General features: G+C 40.9%; 1 protein-coding gene, 1 non-coding gene and 2 pseudogenes across 2 annotated transcripts; 2 read left to right on the forward strand and 2 right to left on the reverse strand.

Annotated features, from left to right (window-relative positions):
• Nucleotides 1–1916: 1916 nt before the first annotated feature.
• On the reverse strand, nt 1917–2870 carry LOC132234133 (olfactory receptor 7A17-like; annotated as a pseudogene).
• A 5949-nt stretch (nt 2871–8819) lies between these two features.
• Nucleotides 8820–9617, forward strand: LOC132234391 (olfactory receptor 7A10-like; annotated as a pseudogene).
• A 9065-nt stretch (nt 9618–18682) lies between these two features.
• On the forward strand, nt 18683–19657 carry LOC132234134 (olfactory receptor-like protein OLF4). Its single transcript, XM_059695184.1, has one exon. It carries the CDS (start codon nt 18689–18691, stop codon nt 19655–19657), a length of 969 nt encoding a protein of 322 aa, XP_059551167.1. The 5' UTR covers nt 18683–18688.
• Nucleotides 19658–22048: 2391 nt separating this feature from the next.
• Nucleotides 22049–22111, reverse strand: LOC132236277 (U7 small nuclear RNA). The gene has a single exon (XR_009453227.1). It is a non-coding gene; the product is annotated as a U7 small nuclear RNA (small nuclear RNA).
• Between the last annotated feature and the right edge of the window lie 3228 nt (nt 22112–25339).

A 25339-nucleotide genomic window follows, 5' to 3' on the forward strand; every position in this document is an offset into this window, starting at 1 on the left:
TCGGGGCTGATCAGGCTGGCAGGAGGGGCAGTGGGGGCAATCAGGCTTTCAGGGGGGTCAGTTGAGGGTGATCAAGACAGCAGGGGGTTGTTGGGGCTGATCAGACTAGCAGGGAGGCAGTTCGGGGCGATCAGGCGGGCGGCAGGGCGGGGGGGCTGTTGGGGGTGAGCAGGCTGGCTGGGGGGGGCAGTTGGAGGTGATCAGGTCAGCAGGGGGGCAGTTGGGGGTGAGCAAGCCGGCAGCAGGGCCAGTTGGGGGCCATCAAGCTGGCAGGGGTGGGCAATTGGGGGTGATCAGGAAAGCAGGCAGAGTGGTTAGGGGTGATCAGGCAGGCAGGCAGATGAGCCGTTAGGAGCCAGCGGTCCTGGATTGCAAGAGGGTTGTCCGACTCCCCATAGGGATCCTGGATTGGAGAGGGTGAAAGCCATATGAGGGACACCGGGCCTCTAGTTAGGTATAAAATACAGTAGTATGTTTGACTAAGCTTTTGTTTCAAATACATCCACCACAAATAATCATTTTGCCAGATGCATGACACAGCTACTACATATGAACTTATGTTGCCTTCATCCATTAAGTTCCCCTTTTATTTTCAATTTAATTTAATTATTTTGTTTTGGAACTTGAAAAATATACCATTTTATTTTTAACTAGAGTCCCAATGCACATAATTCGTGCATGAGTAGGCCTTCCTTCCCTCGGGTGCCAGCACCGGCTTCCCTCTGGCACCCGGGAACAGGATTCCCTCCAGCCGCCAGCAGGCATCCAGGACCCGGACTTCCCTCCAGCCCTGGCTTCGCCAAGAAGGATGTCCAGAATGACATCCGGAATGCTGTCGGGTCTAATTAGCATATTACACTTTTATTATTATAGATAGGAGTAACACTTGGACACAGATAATAGTGAAGGCCTGGGGCGGGGACAGGACAGGAGAGGAGGGGTTCAGTGGGGCAACAAAGGAGGGTATTTGTAATACTTTCAACAATAAACGTAAATTTTTAAAAAAGCAAACCCACAAAATCATAGGCTTCCTGCCCTTGGATCCTAATAAAAGGCAGAGCCCTTCAACCCAAGTGCATTTTCTCTAACAATCTATCTACCTACTATGTATGTATGTATGTATGCATGTATGTATGTATCTATCTATATTTCACACACACACACACACACACACACACACACACACCTTCCAGTGTGGCTTTGAGGCGTGCTGGATTATGAGTAATAATCTACCGTTTTCATACTTCCATGGTGGTTGATGAAATTATAATAAAGACAACAAAGGTCCATCTACCCACAACACTGACTTTGGCCTGAGCAACAAGTAGTAGGACCCAGGCCAGTGCCAGCCATTCCTATCCTGTTTCATCACTATCAATAGACGGAGATTTATAAGGAACAATGATAAAGTCTACAGCATCAGGAAGAGAAGTTAAGGTACCGATGTAAAAAAAATGAGGGACACGTGGTGAAAACTGAGGTTTCACACTTTTATGGAATAAAATATATAATGTATTAACTAGCCAAGTGAAGTTTTTCCTACATGAATAATACCACTTAGTACTATTCTACCTATAAAACAAGAACAAATTACATACAATGATGTATGTCATTGGAGAAGAAATCTTTAGACATCAATGTTTCCAGTGAAGTAACTGAAAACCTCCCAATATTTCTCATCAAGGTTGGACAAAACTTTGGGATGGGGAAGAAAAAAAAAGACAAAGGGAAAACCTTCTATATAACAGAAAAAGCAGAAAGCTTAATAAAATGGCTGCTTAAATTGTACAGAGAAGTTTAAACAAATGAAATTCAAGGACAGAAATGAAAGGAGCATGTCTGAATACCACATTTTGATTAAAAAATCACAATTTCTGGTTTTGAGTTGTGGAGCCTGAAAATCAAGGGCACTTTTTCTACCTCAGGATGACTGTCCCTTTTGCACCTGCCATCCCAAAGAATCTTTTCAGAGCCCTCTTTATGTCTTTGTTCCTGAGACTGTAGATGAAGGGGTTCAGCATGGGTGTGACCACTGTGTACATCACTGAGGCTGCGGCACTTGAGTGTGAGCTGTGGGTAGCAGCAGAGCTGAGATACACTCCTACGCCTGTACCATAAAATAATGACACAACTGAGAGGTGAGACACACAGGTAGAAAATGCCTTATACTTCCCCTGAGATGATGAGATTCCTCGTATGGAGGACACTATCTTAGAGTAAGAGTAAAGGATACCAGCGAAGGGACCACCACCCAGTAGCACAGTTACAAAATACATCACCATGGTATTAAGAAAGGTGTCAGAACAGGCAAGTTGGACCATGTGTTTGATTTCACAAAAATAGTGGGGGATTTTAAAGTCCATACAGAAGGAGAGTTGCAACACTATTAAGGACTGTACCAAGGAATTTAGGGCAGCCATGATCCAGGACACCACAATCAGCAGTCCACAGAGTCAGGGGTTCATGATGACCATATAATGCAGGGGGTGACATATGGCCACATACCTGTCATAGGCCATCACCGCTAGAAGGAAGTTATCCAGTCCTCCAAAGAATATGAAAAAATACATCTGTGTGATGCAGCCTGCATAAGTGATGACTCTGCTCTGTGTCTGGATGTTCCACAGCATCTTTGGGACGGTGGTGGAGGTGACACTGATGTCTACCAAGGACAGGTTGGAGAGGAAGAAGTACATGGGTGTGTGAGGGTGGGAGTCTGAGCTGATGGCCAGGATGATGAGCAGGTTTGCCAACACAGTGACCAGGTACATGGAGAGGAAAAGCCCAAATATGAGGGGCTGTAGTGCTGGTCCCTCTGAAAATCCCAGGAGAAGAAATTCTGAAATCAGAGTATCATTCTCAGGTCCCATGGGGTGGAGGTGACTAGTAGGAAAAAAAATAGCATGATTAGTTTTTACACAAATGGCTATTACAAGCATAGTTGAAATTCTACAATTATATTTTGTAACAAAGCAACAATATTTATTACAGTATCTATATTTTTTACATCTCATCCCTCATAAAATCTCTGATTAGGAAATCCTGTCCTCTTCAAACATTGTTTCCAAGGTGCCCATGGATTACAATGTTTACATGCACTTGAGGAATATTTATTGATAATTTCCACCTCTAGGGAAAGTGTACAGGATGCTCAGATACAAAATTCCTAGAATATTGATAGTTAAAGGACATACACAATGTATATGTCATATACCAAGTTAGATGCTGTCATGTGAAGAAAAAGAAAGTTGGTATAAAAGAGAGTGGATGGGGTGTTATTTTATACTGGGAGGACAGGCAGCCCTGCAAACAAGGTGACAATTGAACAGAGACCTCAAGGAAGACAGAGGGGGTGACATGGGGTTATTTGGGGATGGAGGATTATGTAAGAAAAGACGCAGTGCGAAAGCCCTGAGATGACACTTATTTTAGGTATTAAAGGCTCTAAAAGGACACAGAATGGTGAAATAGAATAGCGTCAAGAAGCCACAAAAGAAAATATTAGAGTGCACCATACATAGTGAGGGTACATACATAATGGTTTCATGGTTCCCTTTGCTCAGATGTGTGTGTGTGTGTGTGTGCATGCGTGTGCGTGTGTTTCTGTGTTTGTGTGCAAAAATTGCTGGATCACAATGTAAAAGGCATGTCTTATTTTGGGACACAGTAAAAACAATCTGAAATTGATTGCAATAAATGCGAACAGTTGAAAAGGCCAGTTCCTGGTAATGAAGGAAAAATAATGAGTGAAGAGCCCAGCAGATAGCCAGGTGCACTTGGCCCATGACATCTCTTCTGCCATGAGCATTCTCTGAGATCTCCTTCTACTCACTCTTGTTCTGATGAGAGTAAGACGTACATATTGTAAGAAAATTTCCAGGTCCATCAGGCACCAGCTATGGAAATGAATTAGAACTCACACCTCCTGACTCTAAGTCAGTGCTTTTCTGCTCTGCAAGGCTGCTCGCTATGTCAATGCTTCACAGAGAAGAGGAAATGCTAAGGTTGAAATAAAGCAGAATCCTGAGAGCTGAGCAGACAGAAGGGAGGGTCTGTTCCTGCTGTGGGAGGAGAGAGGCTGTGGAATTGTGCTCTGAGATGGAGAGAAGAAAGGGGCTGAGGAGGAATAAGTTGCAAAAAAGCCCTTCAGACCTAAGGACATCAAATGTACGAGATCTTGAGTCCATCCCTTTCACTATTTCATCAGCCTGACTGTTCCCCCAGAAGACACGGTTACTAAAAGCTTTACTTCTCCCCAGGATGCTTTCCCACAGCGCTCACTCTGGCACCCCCAGTGGTGTCACTCACTGGATTTGACTCTACTGGTCCTTCCTTCCTTGGACAATTGATGTGGAAAGGGCAAGAAATGCAGGTCAGGTAATGGTTTTCCAGAGCAGATGAGCATCTTAGAGAGGCACAGAGAGGATGCTCTTAGCCTGTGGCTGAGGAGCTGCAGGTGAGTCTGCAGAGTGAGGTCCAGAGGCTGAATTCTCAGAGCTCCTCATTAAATGGACTGTTTTTACTGTTGCTCAGTTCTCTGAGCAATTCAGCTCCCTTGAAACCAAGGGACCATAAATAAAAGGCAACTTTTTCTGCCAGTTTGGTCTCCATGAGATCACCATGGGGGCAAGGTTCATATCCCCTTCCCACTCATGGGTGCACCTCCCCTGGAATAAACATCTCTTCAGGGTATGTAAGTGCTCATGCAGGACACATGGAGGGATAACATCATGAGCTTCTGACCTGCTATTGGTCACATGGTTGTCTGACCCAGAGATTTAGTGATGTCCCCTGACCACACCCATCCCAAACAGGAACCTCCCAGAAACTTCCCCTTGACCTCAGTTTTGAAAACCAGAGATCAATTCTGAATATGCACTTGATGGGGAATTAACTTTGGCTGCAGAGGTAGGGTGTCCTTTGTACAAGTTCCCCAGATCCAATTATTCAATTTTTTCATCTGGAGTAAATGCATTCACATCTTTAAACTCACACAGCTATCTACTTTTTTCTGGCCAGCAAGGCTAGTCAGAGCATTTCTTTACGATGGAAAAGAGTACTGTGAATATAAAACCAGTACCTGATAGTGACTTAGAGCAGTCACTGCCGAACATATGTGTAAAGAACTAGATACAGATTATTATTGGACCATCAGTGCGCTGTTGCAGCTACTTAACTCTGCCATTGTAGTGTGGAAGCACTGGTAGGCAATACCCACACAGATGGGCTTGGCTGTAGTATTCATTTTCTGTGGATTCTGTCACAACTGAGCCCAAACTGGTGGCTTAAAATAACAGGAATTTCTTTCATCAGGTTCTTGATGCCAGAAGTCTTTTCTCAGGATGTCAGAGAGGCAGCACTCCCTGTAGAGGCTCTAAGGGAGGCTGTGCTCCTTGCCACTTCCTGCTTTTCGTGACTCCAAGCATGCCTGGGATTTTTGGTTGCATCACTCCAATCTTGGGAGACATATGGTCTTCTCTGTGTCTCTCTACTGTATATATAATAATTAAAGTGTAATATGCTCATTAGAACAGACATCATTCTAGACGTTCTTCAGTCCTTCCAGATGAAGCCGGGGCTGGGAGGGAAGCCCTGGTCCCAGGTGCCAGAGGGAAGCCGGTGCTGGCAGCTAAGGGAAGGAAGGACTACTCTTGCATGAATTTCATGCATGAGGCCTCTAGTATCTTATAAGGACCCCGGTCATTAGTTTTAGGGTCCAACTGGATAATCCAGGATGATTTCATCTCGAGATCCTTCATTATATAACTACTAGAGGGCCGTTGCCCCAAAATTTGTGCATTTGGGGGGGTCCCTCAGCCCAGCCTATGCCCTCTTGCAGTCTGGGACCCCTCAGAGGATGTCCACCTGCTGGCTTAGGCCCGCTCCATCGTGGATCGGGCCCAAGCTGGCAGTCAGACATCCCTCTGGCAGCCCAGGAGCCCTCAGGGAATGTCCACTTGCCAGCAGGGAACAGGCCTAAGCTGCAGTCAGACATCCTTAGTGCTGCTGAGGAGGTTGGAAAGGCTTCCACCACCACTGCTATACTGGCAGCCATCAGACTGGCTTGTGGCTGAGCAGAGTTCCCCCTGTGGGAGCGCACTGACCACCAGGGGGCAGCTCCTGCATTGAGCGTCTGCCCTCTGGTGGTCAGTGTGTGTCATAGTGACCAGTCATTCCCAGTTGTTCTGCTGTCAGGGTCAATATGCATATTACCCTTTTATTATATAGGATAGAGGCCTGGTGCATGGGTGGGAGCTGGCTGGTTTGCCCTGAATGATGTCCTGGATCAGGGTGGGGGTCCCGCTGGGGTGCCTGGCCAGCCTGGGTGAGGGGCTGAGTGATGTTTTCAGGCTGGCCACAGCCCCTTCAGGGTTGGGGTCCCCACTGGGGTGCCTAGCCAGCCTGGGTGAGGGGCTGATGGCTATTTGCAGGCTGGCCAACGGCCCCCCCCCCCCCCGCCCCCCACCCTGGCAACAGGAGCTCCCAGCCTCTTCTTTTTTTCTTTTTCTTTTTTATTCTGGGATTTATTTATCGTCTATAATTAAAACTTTGTAGCCTTGAGCGGATCCCAGGTCAGCCAGGGCACACAGGAAGCTTGGCTTCCTCCATCGCTGGGGGCAACCCAAGCCTCCTGCTCACTCCAGCTCGGTGGCCATGGCAGCTGGAAGCAGGTATCTGGGATTTATTTATCTTCTATAATTGAAACTTTGTAGCCTTGAGTGGAGCTCAGGGCCAGCAAGGCAGGCAGGAAGCTTGGCTTCCTCCATTGCCTCCAAGCCTCCTGCTTGCTCCAGCTCCGTAACGGCCACCATATTAGTTGGGTTAATTTGTATATTTGCTCCTGATTGGCTGGTGGGTGTGGCTGGTGGGTGTAGTGGAGGCATGGCCAATTTGCATGGTTCTCTTTTATTAGATTAGATACAGAGCTTTTTTTTTTTCAAATAAGGTCACATTTACAGGTACTGAGGGTTAGAATGTAGACATATCTTTTATGGGGCTACCATCACCCTACTGATAAAGCCTCTTTACAAAAACAGGCTGTGGGTTGGATTTGCTCTTTGGGGAGTCCTTTGCTGACCCCTGACTAAGTATGTAGATTCAGACATGGGCAGTAAGTAAATCAGATACAAAATTGTAAAATTTAAAGAAGAGTTAAATCTGGCCTCTTTTCTGCTAGTGAAAAGGTCCAGAAAATCTATAGCACACAGGCTCTGCTCAGTCTCCCAGACCCTGGCTGATGTACTGTCAGACCTGCCTACCATCCTGACTTTCTTCCCAATATAACTCTCCCTATGCCAGTGTTCATTAAAGTCAACCTGAAGTACCTCAAAGCTTAGCTCTAGGAGAACTTAGCTGAATAGAGGCCCAGCCAAGAGTTGTCCTTGGTTTCTGCTGATGGTTCCAGTAACCTGCAAGCAATTCTTTTACTAAGGCACCCTTCAAATCTATAGGATAGTGTATGGAGTGCAGACTATCTGATTTAAATTATGAACAGAAGCAGTCCACCATGAAAACCACAAGCCTCTAATATTGAGGATTTATTAGTTTTATTATCTTAGAATAAATAAATAGAAAAAATCATCCAAATATACTAGAATCACCTTAAGATATGCAAATGATACTGTATAAAAGCACTTCTGAGAAACTGTACATAAGGTATTTCTTAACTATTATAAAATATTTTCCTTTATCATTATTAGCTAATATTAGACATGACAAGAAGATATTTGAGGAATCTGCTTGATGGTCATACAGCTGACAAATATACCTGCTACTATCATGTAGTATGTCATCAATATTCTAAAATTTTAAACCAATGCAATCAAAAAAGAAAAATAAATAGTAGGTTCATGTCTTGGGTAAAAAATAAATTAATCACATTTTCAAATGATAATATTGGCTACCTAAAATGCATTAGAAGGCTATTGCAACTAAGAAGTCATTTTGATCACTACAAAAAAAACACAAGCATGTATTGCCTAGCCATACTGCTCAGTGATTGAGCATCAACCCATGAACCAGGAGGTCATGGTTGCATCCCTAGTCAAGGCGCATGCCTGGGTTGTAGGCTTAAATATCTGAAACAAATGCCACTCTCTGGGCCTTTGCACTGACTCTTCCCACAGCCAGGCACACACTTCCCCCAGATAACTTCACGACTCCCACTCTGTCTTCCTTTAGGATGCTGGTCAAATATCACTTTGAGAGTCTTTCTGAACTCTCAGTAAAATACAACTCCATTCAAACTACTTTATGCCTGCTTTTCTTTCTCATAGCATCTGTCACTATCTGACAGATCATATTTATTCTACTTGGTAATTTATATTCACAGGATTGTAAAAAAAACCTTTATTTCTCAGCATTCTATACTCTTACCCTAGAAGATAGTCAGGACTCAACATAAATTCCTCAAATGAATAAAAGAATTTTCCATTAAGACTGTATATTACATGACCTGTTGGGGGAAAGCTGGGTGTAGGACAAGAATTCCTAATGACAGTTGTCACAGCAAACCCCTTAAAAGTGACATAATCAATATAAGTATATAATTTCTTGACTGAAAAACATAAATTCTAGCAATTCACTATGTTAATACCCTCATGTGTAAAATCTATCAAATTATTTTTCTTCCTAGTTTTGACCACTACCACATGGAACCAGGCAATGGCACACAAATTTCAGAATTTCTTCTTCTGGGACTTTCAGAAGAACCAGCACTGCAGCCCCTCATATTTGGGCTTTACCTCTCCATGTACCTGATCAATGTGTTGGGAAACCTGCTCATCATCTTGGCTGTCAGCTCAGACTCCCACCTCCACACGCCCATGTACTTCTTCCTCTCCAACCTGTCCTTACTGGACATCTATTTCACCTCCACCACATCTCAAAGATGCTGTGGAACATCCAGACACAGAGCAAAGCCATCTCCTATGCAGGATGCATCACACAGTTGTATTGTTTCTTACTCTTTGGAGGACTGGATGACTTCCTCCTCGCTGTGATGGCCTATGAGAGATATGTGGTCATCTGCCACCCCCTGCACTATAGGGTCATCATGAACCCCCGTCTCCGTGTACTGCTGGTTCTGGTGTCCTGGATCATTAGTGTTTTGAATTCCTTGTTACATAGCTTAATGATACGGAGACTGTCCTTCCCTGCAGAATTAGAAATCTCCCACTTTTTCTGTGAAATTAAGCAGATGATCAAAGTTGCTTGTTCTGACACGTTTCTTAATGACACTGATGTATTTTACAATTGGGCTGTTGGCTGGTGGTTCCCTGGCTGGGATCCTTTACCCTTACTCTAAAATAGTGTCCTCCTTATATAGAATGTCATCAGTTCAGGGGAAGTATAAAGCATTTTCTCCCTGTGCCTCTCACCTCTCAGTTGTCTCCTTATTTTATTGCACAGTCCTAGGCGTGTATCTCAGCTCTGCTCCTATCCGCACCTCACAGTCAAGTTCAATCGCTTTAGAGATGTACACCGTGGTCACAACTATGCTGAACCCATTCATCTACAGTCTCAGGAACCAAAACATAAGGATGGCTCTGAATAGCTTCTTGGGGATGGCAGGTATAAAAGGAACAATTGTTCTGGGGCTGAAAAAGTGCCCTTGATTGCATGGCTCAACACCTTGAAACCAGAAGCTGTGATTGATCATGTGGAAGAGAACTGGATCCTTCTCTTTATTCCCTGGCATGTCCATTTTTTGTATTCAACTTCTCTATATAATATAAGTAACTCACTTTATTAAGCTTCTACTATAATATAGTTTTCTGTTTTTACAATTTTTATACAATCTCAAAGTTTTTCTCAACCTTGCATCAGAAATATTTGGAAATTTCAATATCTTTCATGGGACAACTTGGATTTCTCTAAAATAATTTCATCTCATGTGACATATATTATGCTAAGCTATTTTCCTGATAAAAATAACCAGGGTTGTATTACTCATATGGACAAAACTACATGTGGCATCTAAGGACTTTTATTTAACTTTATTGTACAGGAAAATATGAAACCAGTTTTCACCTTGCATCTGTCATTCATTTTTACATTACCATCTCTTCCTAATAATGTAGATTTTAAATGTTGTTCCATTTAGGTCTCAGCCTATTGATAAAAAAGATGTTCATTATAAATGCCTGGGGCACTCATGGGGGCCTTGAATTCTTGTGACACTGACCTGAGCCAATGTTGTGGCTGAACCAGCCCTTGTGGTTCTTATTATGCTTGCAGCATGCACCGAAGCAGCAACCTTCAGAGAACCTGGTAAAAGCAAGGTTCATTGTTCACAAATCCTGTTCACACGCCCTGCCTGAAGTCTACACAGGAGGTCATGGGGAGAGAGAGGGGTTAGGGAGGAAAGAGGAACATGAGGAGGAGGAGGAAGAGAAAGAGGGAAGAGAAGGAAGAAGAGAGATAGGAGGTAGGTGAGAGAGAACACAACTGTGGTCTCTGCATCTATTACAGTCCAAGGGCAGGAGGCATAGAGTCTCAAAGTTTCACTCTTTCTTGGTGAATTTAACACTGAAGAGCAGGTGTTAGCGTGTGGAAAGTGAAAAGGAGAGTCGCTCCTGAGGTCAGTTATCTATGTCATCCAGGGCTTTCCATAAGGAGAACTTCACGGGCCAGTTGGCCTGGGTGCTTATCTCATAGCTGTGTCACAGAGGTGGCCATATGTTTATTCAGCATGGTTATCTTTCAAATGAATGCCTTGGAAATTAAAAGTTCAGTGTCAGGCAATTACACTACAAACATGCTACTCTGCTTTATAACTGGTCTCCTGGCTTTATGATGCTCTTCAGCTCAGTATCCCCAATTTTTACTATAGACACAGACAAAAGTTGACTATCAAATGTATATCTACTAGTGAAGTCTACGAACTGTCTGCGAATTGTCTCACCAGCTGTGTCTACTTTGCCAATTCGGGGTGGACGTTATTCGATTTAGTTTTTCGTTCCATCTGCTCTGGGACACGTCCGTCTATTCTGCCGCCATTTTGTCTCTCCACTTCAATCAAATCCAAAAAAAAAAGGATTTTAAGTATAATAATATTACCAAAACTGTACCAACAAAGTATGACATCACGAAAGTTGTAGAAAATATTTAAACTCTGAAAATAAAAGGATTACTTCTATTATATTTTAAAATATTTTTTTTCTCTGGCTCTATTTTTGTTCAACAGTTTATGTTGTTCATTATATTCCACAACTGAGTGAGATCATGTCATATTTATCTTTCTCCAACTGGCTTATTTCGCTTAGCATGATGTTCTCCAGGTCCATCCATGCTGTTGCAAATGGTAGAAGTTCCTTCTTTTTTACAGAAGCATAATATTCCATGGTGTAGCTGTACCACAGTTTGCTAATCCACTCATCTGCTGATGGACACTTAGGCTGTTTCCAAATCTTCACTATTGTAAACTGTGCTGCTATGAACATAGGGGTGCATACATCCTTTCTGATTGGTGTTTCTGATTTCTTGGGATATTTTACTAGAAGTGGGAGTATTGCATCAAATGGGAGTTTCATTTTTAATTTTTTGAGGAAACTCCATACTACTTTCCACAGTGGTTGCACCAGTCTGCATTCCCACCAGCAGTGCAGGAGGGTTGCTTTTTCTCTACATCCTCACCAGCACTTGTCGTTTGTTGATTTGTTGATGATAGCCATTCTGATAGGTGTGAGATGGTACCTCATTGTCATTTTGATTTGCATCTCTTGGATGATTAGTGACTTTGAGCATGTTTTCATATATCTCTCAGCCTTTTTTATGTCTTCTTTTGAAAAGTGTCTATTTAGATCCTTTGCCCATTTTTTGATTGGATTGTTTATCTTCCTTTTGTTAAGTTGTCTGAGTTCCAGTAAATTTTGGAGATTAAACCCTTATCAGAGATAACATTGGCAAATATGTTCTGCCATGCAGTGGGCTTTCTTGTTGTTTTGTTGATTGTTTCTTTTGCTATGCAGAAGCTTTTATTTTGATGTAGTCCCATTTGTTTATTTTCTCTTTAGTTCCATTGCCCTAGGAGCTGTATTGGTAAAGATATTGCTACAACATATGTCTGATATTGTGCTGCCTAGGGATTCTTCAAAGATTTTTATGGTTTCCCATCTTATGTTTAAGTCCTTTATCCATTTTGAGTTTATTTTTGTGTATGGATCTTCTTCCTTCTGAGTCATTTCTAGGTTTCTATATTTGAGCTCACTAATTTTCTATTCCATCTGGCCTGCTCTATTCCCAGTGCTCTCTAATTCATTCCTCATCTAATTTATTGAGTGCTGCAGCTCCAAAATTTCTCTTTGGTCCACTTTTATATTGATAATATCTTTAGTAAAATATTACTCTGGTCATTAATTTTCTTTCTGAGCTCATTGAACTACCTTTCTGAACTCCTTTGTATCTTATTGAGCTTCTTCATGGCTGCAATATTACATTCTCTGTCATTGAAGTCACAGGCTTCCATAACTTTGAGTTTGGTTTCTGGAAACTATTTTATTTCTGTGCTTCTCTGTTACCTTGGTTGTTCATGGTGTATGCTAGATTGTTTCTCTACCTACAAGTTTGAGGTAGTGAGCTCTTTTATTGTGTTTTCCTCTCAACAATCCAACAGGTTGATTGGTGGGGCATTTTCTTTTGTTTTTCTATAAATGGTGTTGTAGTACAAGTTTCTGTTTTCTTCTACCTGCACCATTTGGCCTCTGAAATTACAGTGTAACAGCATCAATTTGGTTAAGGAAAGTGACGGTGGGTGTTCCCTCTATGACTGGTTCACCTCCAGTCCAGGGCACTAGAACAGTGGTGGGGTTATATGGCAGGTAATGAAGAACAAGTTTTACAAGATCCCAGTACTAACTCCTTGTTACTAATGGTGGCCCTGTTGTGTATTTGAAGGTATCTCCACTGCCTCTACTGAGGTCTTCCAAAAAGGGTGGAAAAGGCAGTGGAAGTTTATAATTTTGTGACTCCACCCACCCCTGCCAGCAATGGCTGTTGGCCCTGCTATATTGTTTCAGGCATCTCAGTTTTCTCAACCTGGCTTTGTTGGGTTAGGTGGGACTCGAGAGGCTAGTTTACTTTCTTGTGGCTCTTAGATTTCTGCCAGCATTGGAAGACAGCACTTCTGCACTGCCCAGGGCTTCTCGGCTTTTTATAGGAGTTTCTGCCAGGATGGTGTGGCTATGGAAACAAGTTCTGGATCTCTCAGATACAGATCCACTTCCTGACAACGATGGCTGATGGCACCACTGCTATGTATCCACATGTACTAGGGCCTACCATAATGGGGAGGGGAGAAGGAAGATATTTTTCCCAGGTGAACTTCTGACCTTCTTACAATCCAAGATGCCACTCATGCTGCCCTTGAGAAACCCTGAATGAAAGAATATATATATATATATATATATATATATATATATATATATATATATATATTAATGCTTATAGCTAAGCTCTAAAATATCACTTACTTTTCACATCAACTCCATAATGTAGATAAAATTTCCTGAATTTTTAAATAAAGAACCAAAGGCCTAAAAGTTTCCATTCTTGTCATGAGGGAATACACTCAAGAGGCAAGTATAAACTTGTGTATGCAGAATCTGAACTACTGAGTCTAACACTTGACCCCTAATGTTTCACATGATATGTAGGAGGACTCTTGGTAGAAAGACCTGAAAATACCTACATCTAAGTCTAACACTGGCCCACAACATTGATACTCAAAGTGCTACACAGACCAGGACATGTAGCATTAATATTAACTGAGAAATAATTACAAATACAGCACCTCTGGGTAAAAGGGTTAAAGAGAATAAAACGGTACAGGGAAAAACTTATTGTGCTTAGCAGATACCTTACAGGAAGCTTGCAACCTTGACCACCACATAGCCCATATAACCACTAACCATCTAACGCTGGGAGGAACCAAGGACGGACGGGACCCTTACGTCAGCAGAATGGCTTACAGCCAGCAAAAATTAATAAAAACCTATCTCTCCCTGCTCTCTTCACTGATGCCTCTCGGTCTCAGTCCACCTGCATCCAGGTACCTGAAGTAGCAATCTGTTTTGATACATTATGGCCTCATGGCATAGGTGGGATACCCCGGCCCACTCTGAACCTTTCACTGGGTCCACCATGTAGCTGCCAAATCAGAATCCACTATTGAACAAGATCGCCAAATGACTCATTCACACATTGATGTTAGAGAATTTATGGCCTAGACTGTTGTTTCTTAATCTTCCCACTATCAACATGTATTCTAGATAATTCTTTATAATGGGGATATTGAGTAGCATCCCTGGCTTTGAACCATTCGGTGGCACTAACATTTTTCCAGTTGTGATGACCAAAAATTTCTCCAGTCAGTGCCAAATGTCCCTGAAGGCTAAACCGCCCCTGGTTGAAAACCCCTGGCCTAGAACATGAGAACTAGAAAAAAATTAATGGACGTCCAATAATAGCTCACCCCTTACTCAGGCTATCATTTTGGCCAGATCACTTCACCTTTCTAAACAACATTTCTCAAATGTAGAATGAGGTTTGGAATAGTATGGGTTTTAACAAATGGAGTTTTGTAGAAATTAAATGAGATAATCTATATAAGACTCTAAGCTTGGTTCATAGTGCACAAAAACTTCTAAGGACATCATATTATTAACCAACATTTTGTAAATGAATGCTAAGTGACAGTTCTTAACTTGTGTTGCATGAACAAACCACCAAAGCCCAAGGTTATTGTACCCATGCTTTTATAACAAAGGAACACCCCTCTATCCCTTGTTGAACAGGGTAATAACAATTTCCTAGAGCTCTCAGTTGTTCGTTGCCACAAGTCAATACTTTGGAGATCCATGAGACCTAGTCTGGATAGGCTATTCAATCTTAGATGTAGAGAAAACATTAACCCAAGATTGAGATATGATGGAAGGATATTAAAACTGTGGAAGGCCGGTGAGCTTACAGAGAACGAGTAATAAAAACTGGATTCACCTGACTTCTAATTTGGCCTCTTGGGAGGAGAAATAGCAGGAATAATTTCCTCTGTGTCCAGACAAGTGTCTCTCAGGGAAGTAATGTGCTCAGAGGAGGGAGTAACAATGGAAACAGTGCCTAATGAGCAGACATGGGGAGCTGTATATATCTCCTCTACTGTAGTCTCTCAGCATGGCCGTTCTTGAGCTGGACAGGACATGGGTGTTGCTTTTGGATTCCTACGTCTGGTGCAGGAACTGATGTTTCCCTCCTTCCCCTTGTTCTGTCTGGGAACAGAGCTTCAGTCTCCACCATCACCCATCCAGAATACAGACTTGCACACAGAGATCTCCTTCTCAGAAACCCCACCCAGGTGAGTCAGAAGGCCCATTAGGTACTTCATACAATATTCAGTGATATTGGAAACGGGGAACTTTTACCTGAGGTCACCAGAGAGGCAAACCAATCTAGAATTAAGCCAAAAAATTGTCATGTTTCTTTGGTAAGTAGACTCATTATTTGTAATAAATTTATTTAACATGTTTTAAAAAAGAAGTGTCTTTTGGACTCAAATACGTTGTTATAGCTAAGTGATGGCAAAGGAAGTTCAATTGAATGAAAACTAACAGGGAATGGGAGTATAAAGGGGTTTCAGTAGAATTAGAACATATCTGAGTGTTGCAGTGAAGAGGAGCTGTAAAATAGAGAATTAAGTTTGAAGGCCTGTGCAGTAAACTGAGGGCATTTCTTTCAGTGTTTAAGATGGAATGTATTTGAGCATGCTCCGTTTTTATTAGTAATACTCAGACCAAAGGGAATAAATATTACTTTGCAGCACTTCTTGAGACATATAATTCACAATACTGTTTCACATGTTGGCTATTCATATGAAAATTTGTATTTAGTATGCAAAAGAGTTTGCTTATGAGCTTTATAATTATTCTATTACCTAGAGGTGGGAAAGCAATAGAGACATTGGAGGGGCTGAAGAAAAAAGTTAGGCCTCAGCTCATGACCTTTAATAACCACTCATTTATTAAAAGGAAGGAACAATGCTAAACTTTTTAAATAGTAACTAAACCCGTCAACCACTCCAGACAAAGGAAATCTCCACTATTTGAGTGAGTAAGTTAAAATCTAGAATGACTCAGTTGACTCTCCACAGACAAACCGCTAATGTATAGTAGATCTGAGATTCAAAAGCAGTTTTCTGATTCCAACAGTTTTGCATTTGGTATCATTTAGAACGTCTTTAATCATTTCATCATTAAATATCTACTGCTACTGTTATGTGTTGTACATTTCTGTTATAAATGATGCATTTATTCCCTTGGCTCATTTTTCTAGTGGGATGTTAAATCAGTAAGGCATCTTCACATTGTAAGATATCATTCCTTTCTCCTGAGAATTCATTATTTTTTGCTGCTTTATTAATTATTCCTGGCATAATGGGGACATAATAACTGAAATTTGAATGCTGCCAGAACCAGGGAAGCTTACTCCTCATCACAAACTCTCAAGAACCACCTGAGCATTTTATTTATTTTTTTAATCTGTATTGTTGAAATTATTACATCGGTCCTTCTTTTCCCCCTCATTAACCTCTTCCCACCCCAGGCCCTCACCACCCCATTGTCTGTATACACAGGTTAGGCATATAGGCATGCCAGTTCATTGGTTAATCTCTTCCCACCCACCTTCCCCTGTCTTCCCTCTGAGGTTCAACAGTCAGTCCATGCTTCTGTGACTCAGGGCCTATTTTTGATCATCATTTCATTTGGTTCATTAGATTCCATGTATGAGTGAGATCATGTGATACTTACCTTTTCTGACTGGCTAATTTCACTCAGCATAATACTCTCCAGGTCCATCCATCCTGTTGCAAATGGTAAGAGTTCTTTCTTTTTTATTGCCATGTAGTGTTTCATTGTGTTAATGTACTACAGTTTTTTAATCCACTCATCTGCTGATGGGCACTTAGGCTGTTTCCAAGTGTTAGCTATTATAAATTGCACTGCTGTGAACACAGGGGTGCATATATTCTTTCTGATGAGTGTTTCAGGTTTCTTAGGATATATTCCTAGAAGTGAGATAACTGAGTCAAATGGGAGTTCCATTTTTAATTTTTTGAGGAAGCTCCGTACTGTTTTCCACAGTGGGTGCACCAACCTGCATGCCCACCTACAGTGTACCAAGGTTGAGCATTTGAGATCTTTTTTCCTAACACATGTTTATATCTTTCCCCTCTCTGCGTTTGAGGTGCTTTTTATGTTTTCTTAAATCAAGGACTACAAATAGTCATCTAAGTACAGAACCCATGTTTATATGTTCATGGGAGATTTACCAACTGAATTTGATACTATTTTCACATTCTTCAGGGTAAAGATAATCTGTTGTTGACATCTTCCTTAGATCAGTTCTTTCCTAATTATTGTGGCTGGAGTAAGTAGAGTCTTGTAGTAACATGGCCCTAGAAGCTCAGAGTGCACTCTGAGGGTCTGGTGTCTGTGTGTGTGTATGTGTGTGTGTGTGTTGGTTGTTTTGTGCTTGTGTATCCCGGGGGCCTGAACAGTTTAAGGGCAGCAGTACCTGAGCCCACACACTCTAAATGTGACCCTTGAAATAAAGGTGCCAGAATGTGAGGAAACAAATGAAATTGAAGGATCATTTCAACTGAAAGGATTTTTTTTGGAAACAAAATCGATAGATTGAAGGGAACAACAAGTAATGGAGGGCTTCCTTGTGTCTTAAAGTTTGAGCAACAGCAAAGAGGCCACCTCATTCCTCAACTTTCTGTGACCTCTTCTCTCATCCCTCTTGCTCACTCCCCTCTGGGCACTGGCTACTTTTGGAGCCGTAAATATCTGAGACTGTGTCACTTTCATGGTCTTTGCTCGGCTCTTTCACCTACAGGGCACACACCTTCCCCAGATATCTTTGTGTCTTTCTCTCTGTCTTCCCTGAGGTCTTTGTTCAAATGTCACCTTGTTTGCAGGGCTCCCTGAACTCCCAGTGAAAGAATAACACCCTCATCCACTCTTTCTTATAACTATGTTTTTCTTCACAGAACCTTTCTCAATCTGACATGGCTTGTTTTATTGTATATATGTTTTCACCATCATTATATTCTGGGCTTTTGTTTCCCAGTCTCCTCTACCCTCTGCCTAGTGATGGTCAGTACTCAATATATATTCCTAAAGTACAGCAACGCAATTTTCATTAAAACGGTGCATTACATGACCTCCTGGGGAAAAGGTCTGTGTGGGATAGAAACTCCTAATGAATGATGTCAGCAGAGATCCATAAAGATGACCAGATCCATTCAAAATGCATATATTGATTGTTGCCCTGGCCAGTTTTTCCCAGTGGTTAAAGCATCAGCCCAATTTAGGGTCTTGAGTTTGATTCCAGTCAATAGCACACACCTGGGTTGCAGGCTGGATGCCTGGCCCTAGTCGGGCATTGTAGGGGAGGCATCAATGAATGTGTCTCTGTCACATCAATGTTTCTCTCTGTCTCTCTCCCCCACCTCCCTCCCTTCCACTCTCTCTAAAATAATGAATGGAAAAATATCCTCAAATGATTTTTTAAAAAGGTATATTAATTCATGATGACAAAATACATATGGTAGTATTTCAGTGTTACTAATACGGCTTTGTGTAAAAATTAATCATGTAATATTTTTGTTCTTAGTCATCAACTCCACCACATGGTACAAGGCAATGATACCTCAATTTCAGAATTTATTCTCCTGGGAGTTTCAGAAGAACCAGAACTGCAGCCCCTCATATTTGGGCTTTTCCTCTCCATGTACCTGGCCACTGTACTGGGAAACCTGCCCATCATCCTGGCCTTCAGCTCAGATTCCCACCTCCACACGCCCATGTACTTCTTCCTCTCCAACCTGTCCTTGGTAGACATCTGTTTCACCTCCACCACCATCCCAAAGATGTTGTGGAACATCCAGACACAGAGCAAAGCCATCACCTATGAAGGCTGCATCACACAGATGTATTTTTTCTTATTATTTGCCGGACTGGACAACTTCCTCTTGACCGTGATGGCCTATGACAGGTATGTGGCCATCTGCCACCCCCTGCACTACACAGTCATCATGAACCCCCGGCTCTGTGGACTGCTGGTTCTGGTGTCCTGGATCATGAGTGCCCTCTATGCCTTGTTACAAAGCTTAATAGTGTCGGGATTGTCCTTCTGTGCATACTTGGAAATCCCTCACTTTTTCTGTGAACTCAATCAGATGGTCCAACTTGCCTGTTCTGACACCTTTCTTAATAACATGGTGATGTATTTTGGAGTTGTGTTGCTAGGTGGTGGTGCTCTTGCTGGGATCCTTTACTCTTACTCTAAGATAGTGTCCTCCATACGAGGAATCTCATCAGCTCAGGGGAAGTATAAAGCATTTTCTACGTGTGCATCTCACCTCTCAGTTGTCTCCCTATTTTATTGTGCAAGCCTAGGAGTGTATCTCAGCTCTGCTGCTACCCAAAGCTCACACTCAAGTGCAACAGCCTCAGTGATGTATGCCGTGGTCACACCCATGCTCAACCCTTTCATTTACAGTCTGAAGAACAAAGACATAAAGGAGGCTCTGAAAAGATTTGTTGGGATGACAAGCATAAAAGGTCCAGTTGTCTTAGGGATGAGGAAGTGGCCATGATTACAGGAATCAAAATCTTAGAGTCAGAAATTGCTATTTTTTCATTAGCATGTGGTTGTAGAACTTGCTTTTTCATTTTTTGCCTGGAATTTCTATTTGTTATTTTCAACTTCTCTATACAATTTAAGTAAGCGCTTTAAATATGTTTTTATTGATTTTAGAGAGAAAGGAAGGGAGAGGAATAGAGAGACAGAAAAACTGATAAGAGTGAAATATTGATTGGCTGTCTCCTGCATGCTCCCTACTATAGGTCGACCCCACAACCCTGAACCAGGAATCACTGGTGACATTTTGTTCCATGGGTCAATGATCAACCACCGAGCCACATCAGCTGGGCATAAGTAACCACTTTATTAAGCTTTCTGCTCTGTTCATGAACTATTTTCCTCTGTGTCTTTGAGGAAAGACACAGTTTTTCCAACCTTACTCAGAAATACTTAGATATTTCAGTTTATTTTATGGGCAACAGAGATTTCTTTAGACACAGACAATAGAATTATATTTACCAGAAGGTAGGAGGTAGGAGGTACTAGAAGGTAGCGGGGACCAAATATATGGTGACAAAGATGATTTAACTATGGGTGGTGGATACACTATGCAATATACAGATCATGTATCATAGAAATATACACTTAAAATCTATATGGTCTTGTTAACCAATGTCACCCCAATAAATTTAGTTTAAAAAGTGGATAATTGGTACATCTCCACAATGGAATACTGTGCTGCTATAAAAAGGAAGGGACTCCTACCATTTGCAACAGCGTGGATGGACCTGGAGAGCATTATGCTAAACAAAATAAGTCAGTCAGAGAAAGATAAATATTATATGATCTCTCATTTGTGGAATATAATGAACAACATAAGCTGATGAACAAAAACAGATCCAGAGACAGAGAAGCATCAATCAGACTGTCAAACCTCAGAGGGAATGTAGGGGAGAGTGTGAATAAGGGGGAGAGATCAACCAAAGGACTTGCATGAATGCATATAAGCATAAACAATGGACACAGACATCAGGGGGGTGAGGGGATGAGTTGGGGAGGCAGAAGGGGGGTAAAGGGGAGATCAAGAAACATATGTAATACCTTAATAAAGAAAAACTTTAAAAAGTGAATAATTTCTTCTCTGATTACATACATAGTTATATGTAATTTTATCTTATTTATCGATTGAGTAGAGGCCCGGTGCAAAAAATTCATGCACAGGTGGGTGGTGGGGTCCCTCAGCCTGGCCTGCACCCTCTCCAATCCAGGACCCCTCAGGAAAGTATTACACAAGTCTCCTTTTTCCCCCATTGACCTCTCCCTGGTCACTCACACTCCCCACCACAAATCCTCACCCCCCCCCCGCCCCCCGCTGTCTGTGACCATTAGTTTTGCTCAAATATATGCATATAAGTCATTTGATTGATCTCTTATCGTTCCCCCCACACACACTCCCCTGCCTTCCCTCTTAGGTTGGACAGTCTGTTCAATGACCCTGGCTCTATTTTTGTTCATCAGTTTATGTTATTCATTATATTCCACAAATGAGTGAGATCATGTGATATTTATCTTTCTCTGACTGGCTCATTTGTTGCCTATAGATTCTTCTAAGATTTTTATGGTTTTCCCATCTTATGTTTAAGTCCTTTATCCATTTTGAGTTTATTTTTGTGTATAGTGTAAGTTGGTGGTCTAGTTTCATTTATTTGCATGCGTCTGTTCAATTTTCCCAACACCATTTATTGAAGAGACCATCTTCAGTCCATTGTATGTTCTTGCCTCCTTTGTCAAATATTAATTGAACATATGGATTGGGTTGATTTCTGGGTTCTCTGTTCTGTTCCATTGGTCTATAGGTCTGTTCTTGTACCAGTACCAGGCAGTTTTGAGAACAGTGGCTTTGTAATATAGCTTGAAATCTGGTATTGTGATCCCTCCATCTTTTTCTTGTTTCTCAGGATTGCTGTGGCTACTTGGGGTCCTTTTTTTACTCCATATCAATTTTGGAGAGTTTGTTCTAGGTCTGTGAAATATGCCATTGGTATTTTAATGGGGATTGCTTTGAGTAGTATGGGCATGTTACTGATATTGATTCTGCCAATCCATGAACATGGTATATTCTTCCATTTGCTTATTCTTCCTCCATCTCTTTTTATAATGTCCTATAGTTTTCTGAGTACAGGTCTTTTACCTCCTTAATTAAGTTCATTCCTAGGTATCTGAATTTTTTGTTGCAATGGTAAATGGGATTATAGCTTTTTTTAATTTCAATTTCTGTGAGTTCATTATTGGTGTATAAAAAAGCCATAGATTTCTGGGTGTTAATTTTGTATCCTGCTACATTGCAAAATTCATTTATTAAGTTTAGTATTTTTTTTATGGAATCTTTTTTTGGGGTGTGGGCGGGGGCCTTCCGGGACAAGCTGGAAGACCTGCTGGACAAATTCAAAAAGAGCTGTAAGCACTTTTTATGGAATCTTTAGGGTTTTCTATGTACAATATTATGTCATCTGTGAATAATGAAAGTTTTACTTCTTTTCCAATTGGATGCCTTTTATTTCTTCTTCTTGTATGCTTGCTATGGCTAGCACTTCCAATACTATGTCAGACAGGAGTTGTGAAAGTGGGCATCCTTGTCTTCTTCCTGTTCTTAGGGGAAATGATTTTAGTTTTTGCCCATTGAGTATGATGTTGGCTGTAGGTTTGTCATATAAGGCTTTTGTTAATTTAAGGTATGGCCCCTCTATTCCCATTTTCCTGAGAGTTTTTATCAAGAAAGGGTGTTGGATTTTGTCAAATGCTTTTTCTGCATCAATTGATATGATTATATGATTTTTGTTTCTCAATTAGTTTATCTGACACATAACGTTTATTGATTTGTGGATATTGTACCATCCTTGCATCCCTGCAATAAATTCCACCTAGTCATGGTGTATAATCTTTCTTATATAATGCTGAATATGATTTCCTAAATTTTGTTGAGGATTTTAGCATCTATGTTCATCAGGAATATTGGTCTGTAATTCTCTTTTTTTGTAGTGTCTTTATCTGGTCTTATGATTAGGGTAATGCTGGCTTCATAGAAAGAGCTTGGAAGTGTGCCTTCCTTTTGAATTTTTTGGGATGGTCTGAGAAGGAAAGACGTTAGTTCTTCTTTAAATGCTTGGTAAAACTCCCCTGTGAAGCCATCTGGACCAGGGCTTTTGTTTGCTGGAAGTTTTTTTTATTACTGCTTCAAATCCATCAGTAGTTATCAGCCTATTCAGTTTTTTTTATACTTCTTGATTGAGTTTTGGAAGATTGTATTTTTCTAGGAATATATCCATTTCATCTAGGTTATCCAGTTTGTTGGAATAGAGTTGTTTGTAGTATTTTTTTTATAATCCTTTGTATCAGTGGTTCTCAACCTTGGCTACACATTAGGATCACCTGGGAATCTTTTTAAAATCCTGATTTCTGGGCCTCATCCTCCAGAAATTCTGTTTCTTTGTTATGGGGTGGGGCCACAACATTAGTAACAAAGAAACGATTTCTGTAGGATGAGGATTTTAAATCAGGATTTTAAAAATATTCCCAGGTGATTCTAATGTGCAGCCAAGGTTGAGAACCACTGCTTTGTATGTTTGTGGGGTCAGTTGTCACTTCGCCTCTTTCATTTCTGATTTTATTTGGGTCCTCTCTCTGTTTCTTGGTGAGCCTGGCTAGAGGTTCATCAATCTTGTTTATTCCTTCAAAGAACAAGTTCTTGGTTTCATTGATCTTTTGTATTGTTTGCTGTGTGTGTGTGTGTGTGTGTGTGTGTGTGTGTGTGTTTAATCTCTATATTGTTTATTTCTGCTCTAATCTTTATTATTTCCTTCCTTCTGCCTACTCTGGGCTTTTCTTGTTGCTCTCTTTCCAATCCTTTAAGTTGTAGGTTTACAAAATTTATTACCATTTTTGCTTGTTTTTTTTAAGTAGGCCTGTAGAGCTATGAACTTTCCTCTCAGGACTGCTTTCACTGTGTCCCATAGATTTTGGATTGTTGTGTTTTCATTGTCATTTGTTAACATGATGCTTTTTATTTCTTCTTTGATCGCTTTGGTAACCAAATCATTGTTTAATAACATGCTATTTAGCCTCCAAGTGTTTGATTTTTTTTTCATTTTTTAATTGTAGTTGATTTCTAATCTTATGCCATTGTGATTTGAGAAGATGCTTGATATGATTTATATCTTCTTGAATTTGAAGAGACTTTGCCTGTGTCCCAATATGTGGTCTATCTTTGAAAATGTGCCATGTGCATTTGAGAAGAATGTATATTCTGTACCTTTGGGGTAAAATGTTCTGAAGATGTCAATTAAGGCCATTTGATCTAGTGAGTCATTTAGGATTGCTATTTCTTTGCTGAGTTTTTGTTTCAAGGATTTATCCAGTGGTGTTAATGGGGTATTAAAGTCCCCTACTATCAATAAAGAAAGAAAAATAAATAAATAAAATGAAGTCGCCTGCTATGATTGTATTGCTGTCAATCTCATCCATGATATCTTCCAAGAGTATATTTATGTACTTGGATGTTCCCCTATTAGATGCATATATGTTTACCAGAGTTATATCCTCTTGTTGAATTACTCCCTTTAGTATTATGAAGTGGCCCTCCATATCTCTTCTTATGGCCTTCACTTTGAGGTCTATTTTGTCATATATAACTATTGCTACCCCAGCTTTTTTTTTTTCATTTCCATTTGCCTTAATAAAATTTTTCCATCCCTTCACTATCAATCTATGTGAGTCCTTTGTTCTGAGGTGGGTCTCCTGTAGACAGCAGATATATGGGTCATGTTTTTTTATTCATTTAGATACACTATATCTTTTGATTGAAGCACTTAATCTATTTATGTTTAAGGTTATTATTGATAGGTACTTGTTTGTCGCCATTTTTATTCTTTATGCCTATGTTCCTTCTTCCCTTCCTATTTTTTTTTACAGCAGTTCCTTTAGCATTTCTTGCATTGCTGACTTGGTGGTAATAAACTCCCTTAGCCTTTTTTTGTCTGTGAAGCTCCTGATTTCACCTTCATTTTGAATAATAGCCTTGCTGGGTATAGTATTTTTGGACTCAGTCCCTTGTTTTGCATCACTTTGTATATTTCATTCCATTCCCTTCTGGCCTGATGTGTTTCTGTTGACCAATCAGTTGATAGTCTAATGGGAGATCCCTTGTGGGTAACTTTCTGTCTCACTATGGCAGCCTTTATGATTCTTACTTTGCTGTTGATGTTTTCCAGTTTAATTATGATGTGTATTGGTATCAGTCTTTTTGGGTTCATCTTGATTAGGACTCTGTGTGCTTCTTGGACTTGTGTGACTTTTTTCTTCCCAAAATCAGGGAAGTTTTAAGTTATTATTTCTTCAAACAGGTTTTCTGTTCCTTGCTCAACTTCCTCTCCTTCTGGCACCCCTATTATGCAGATGTTTTTTCGTTTCATGTTGTCCCAAGATCCCTTAGGCTCCTCTCCTGCTTTTTAAGTTTTTTTTCCAGTTGCTGCACTGCTTAGGTGTTTTTTTCTACCTTGTATTCTAACTCGCTGATGCAGTCTTTAACATCTTCTAGTTTACTGTTGAAAATTTCCATTGTGTTCTTTATTGTAGCTATGTCATTCTTCATTTTCTCTTGGTTCTTCTTTATTTTTTCTTGATTCTTACCCATGTTGTT

The sequence above is a fragment of the Myotis daubentonii genome, chromosome 5, assembly GCF_963259705.1.
Source record: "Myotis daubentonii chromosome 5, mMyoDau2.1, whole genome shotgun sequence".
NCBI classification, from domain to species: domain Eukaryota; kingdom Metazoa; phylum Chordata; class Mammalia; order Chiroptera; family Vespertilionidae; genus Myotis; species Myotis daubentonii.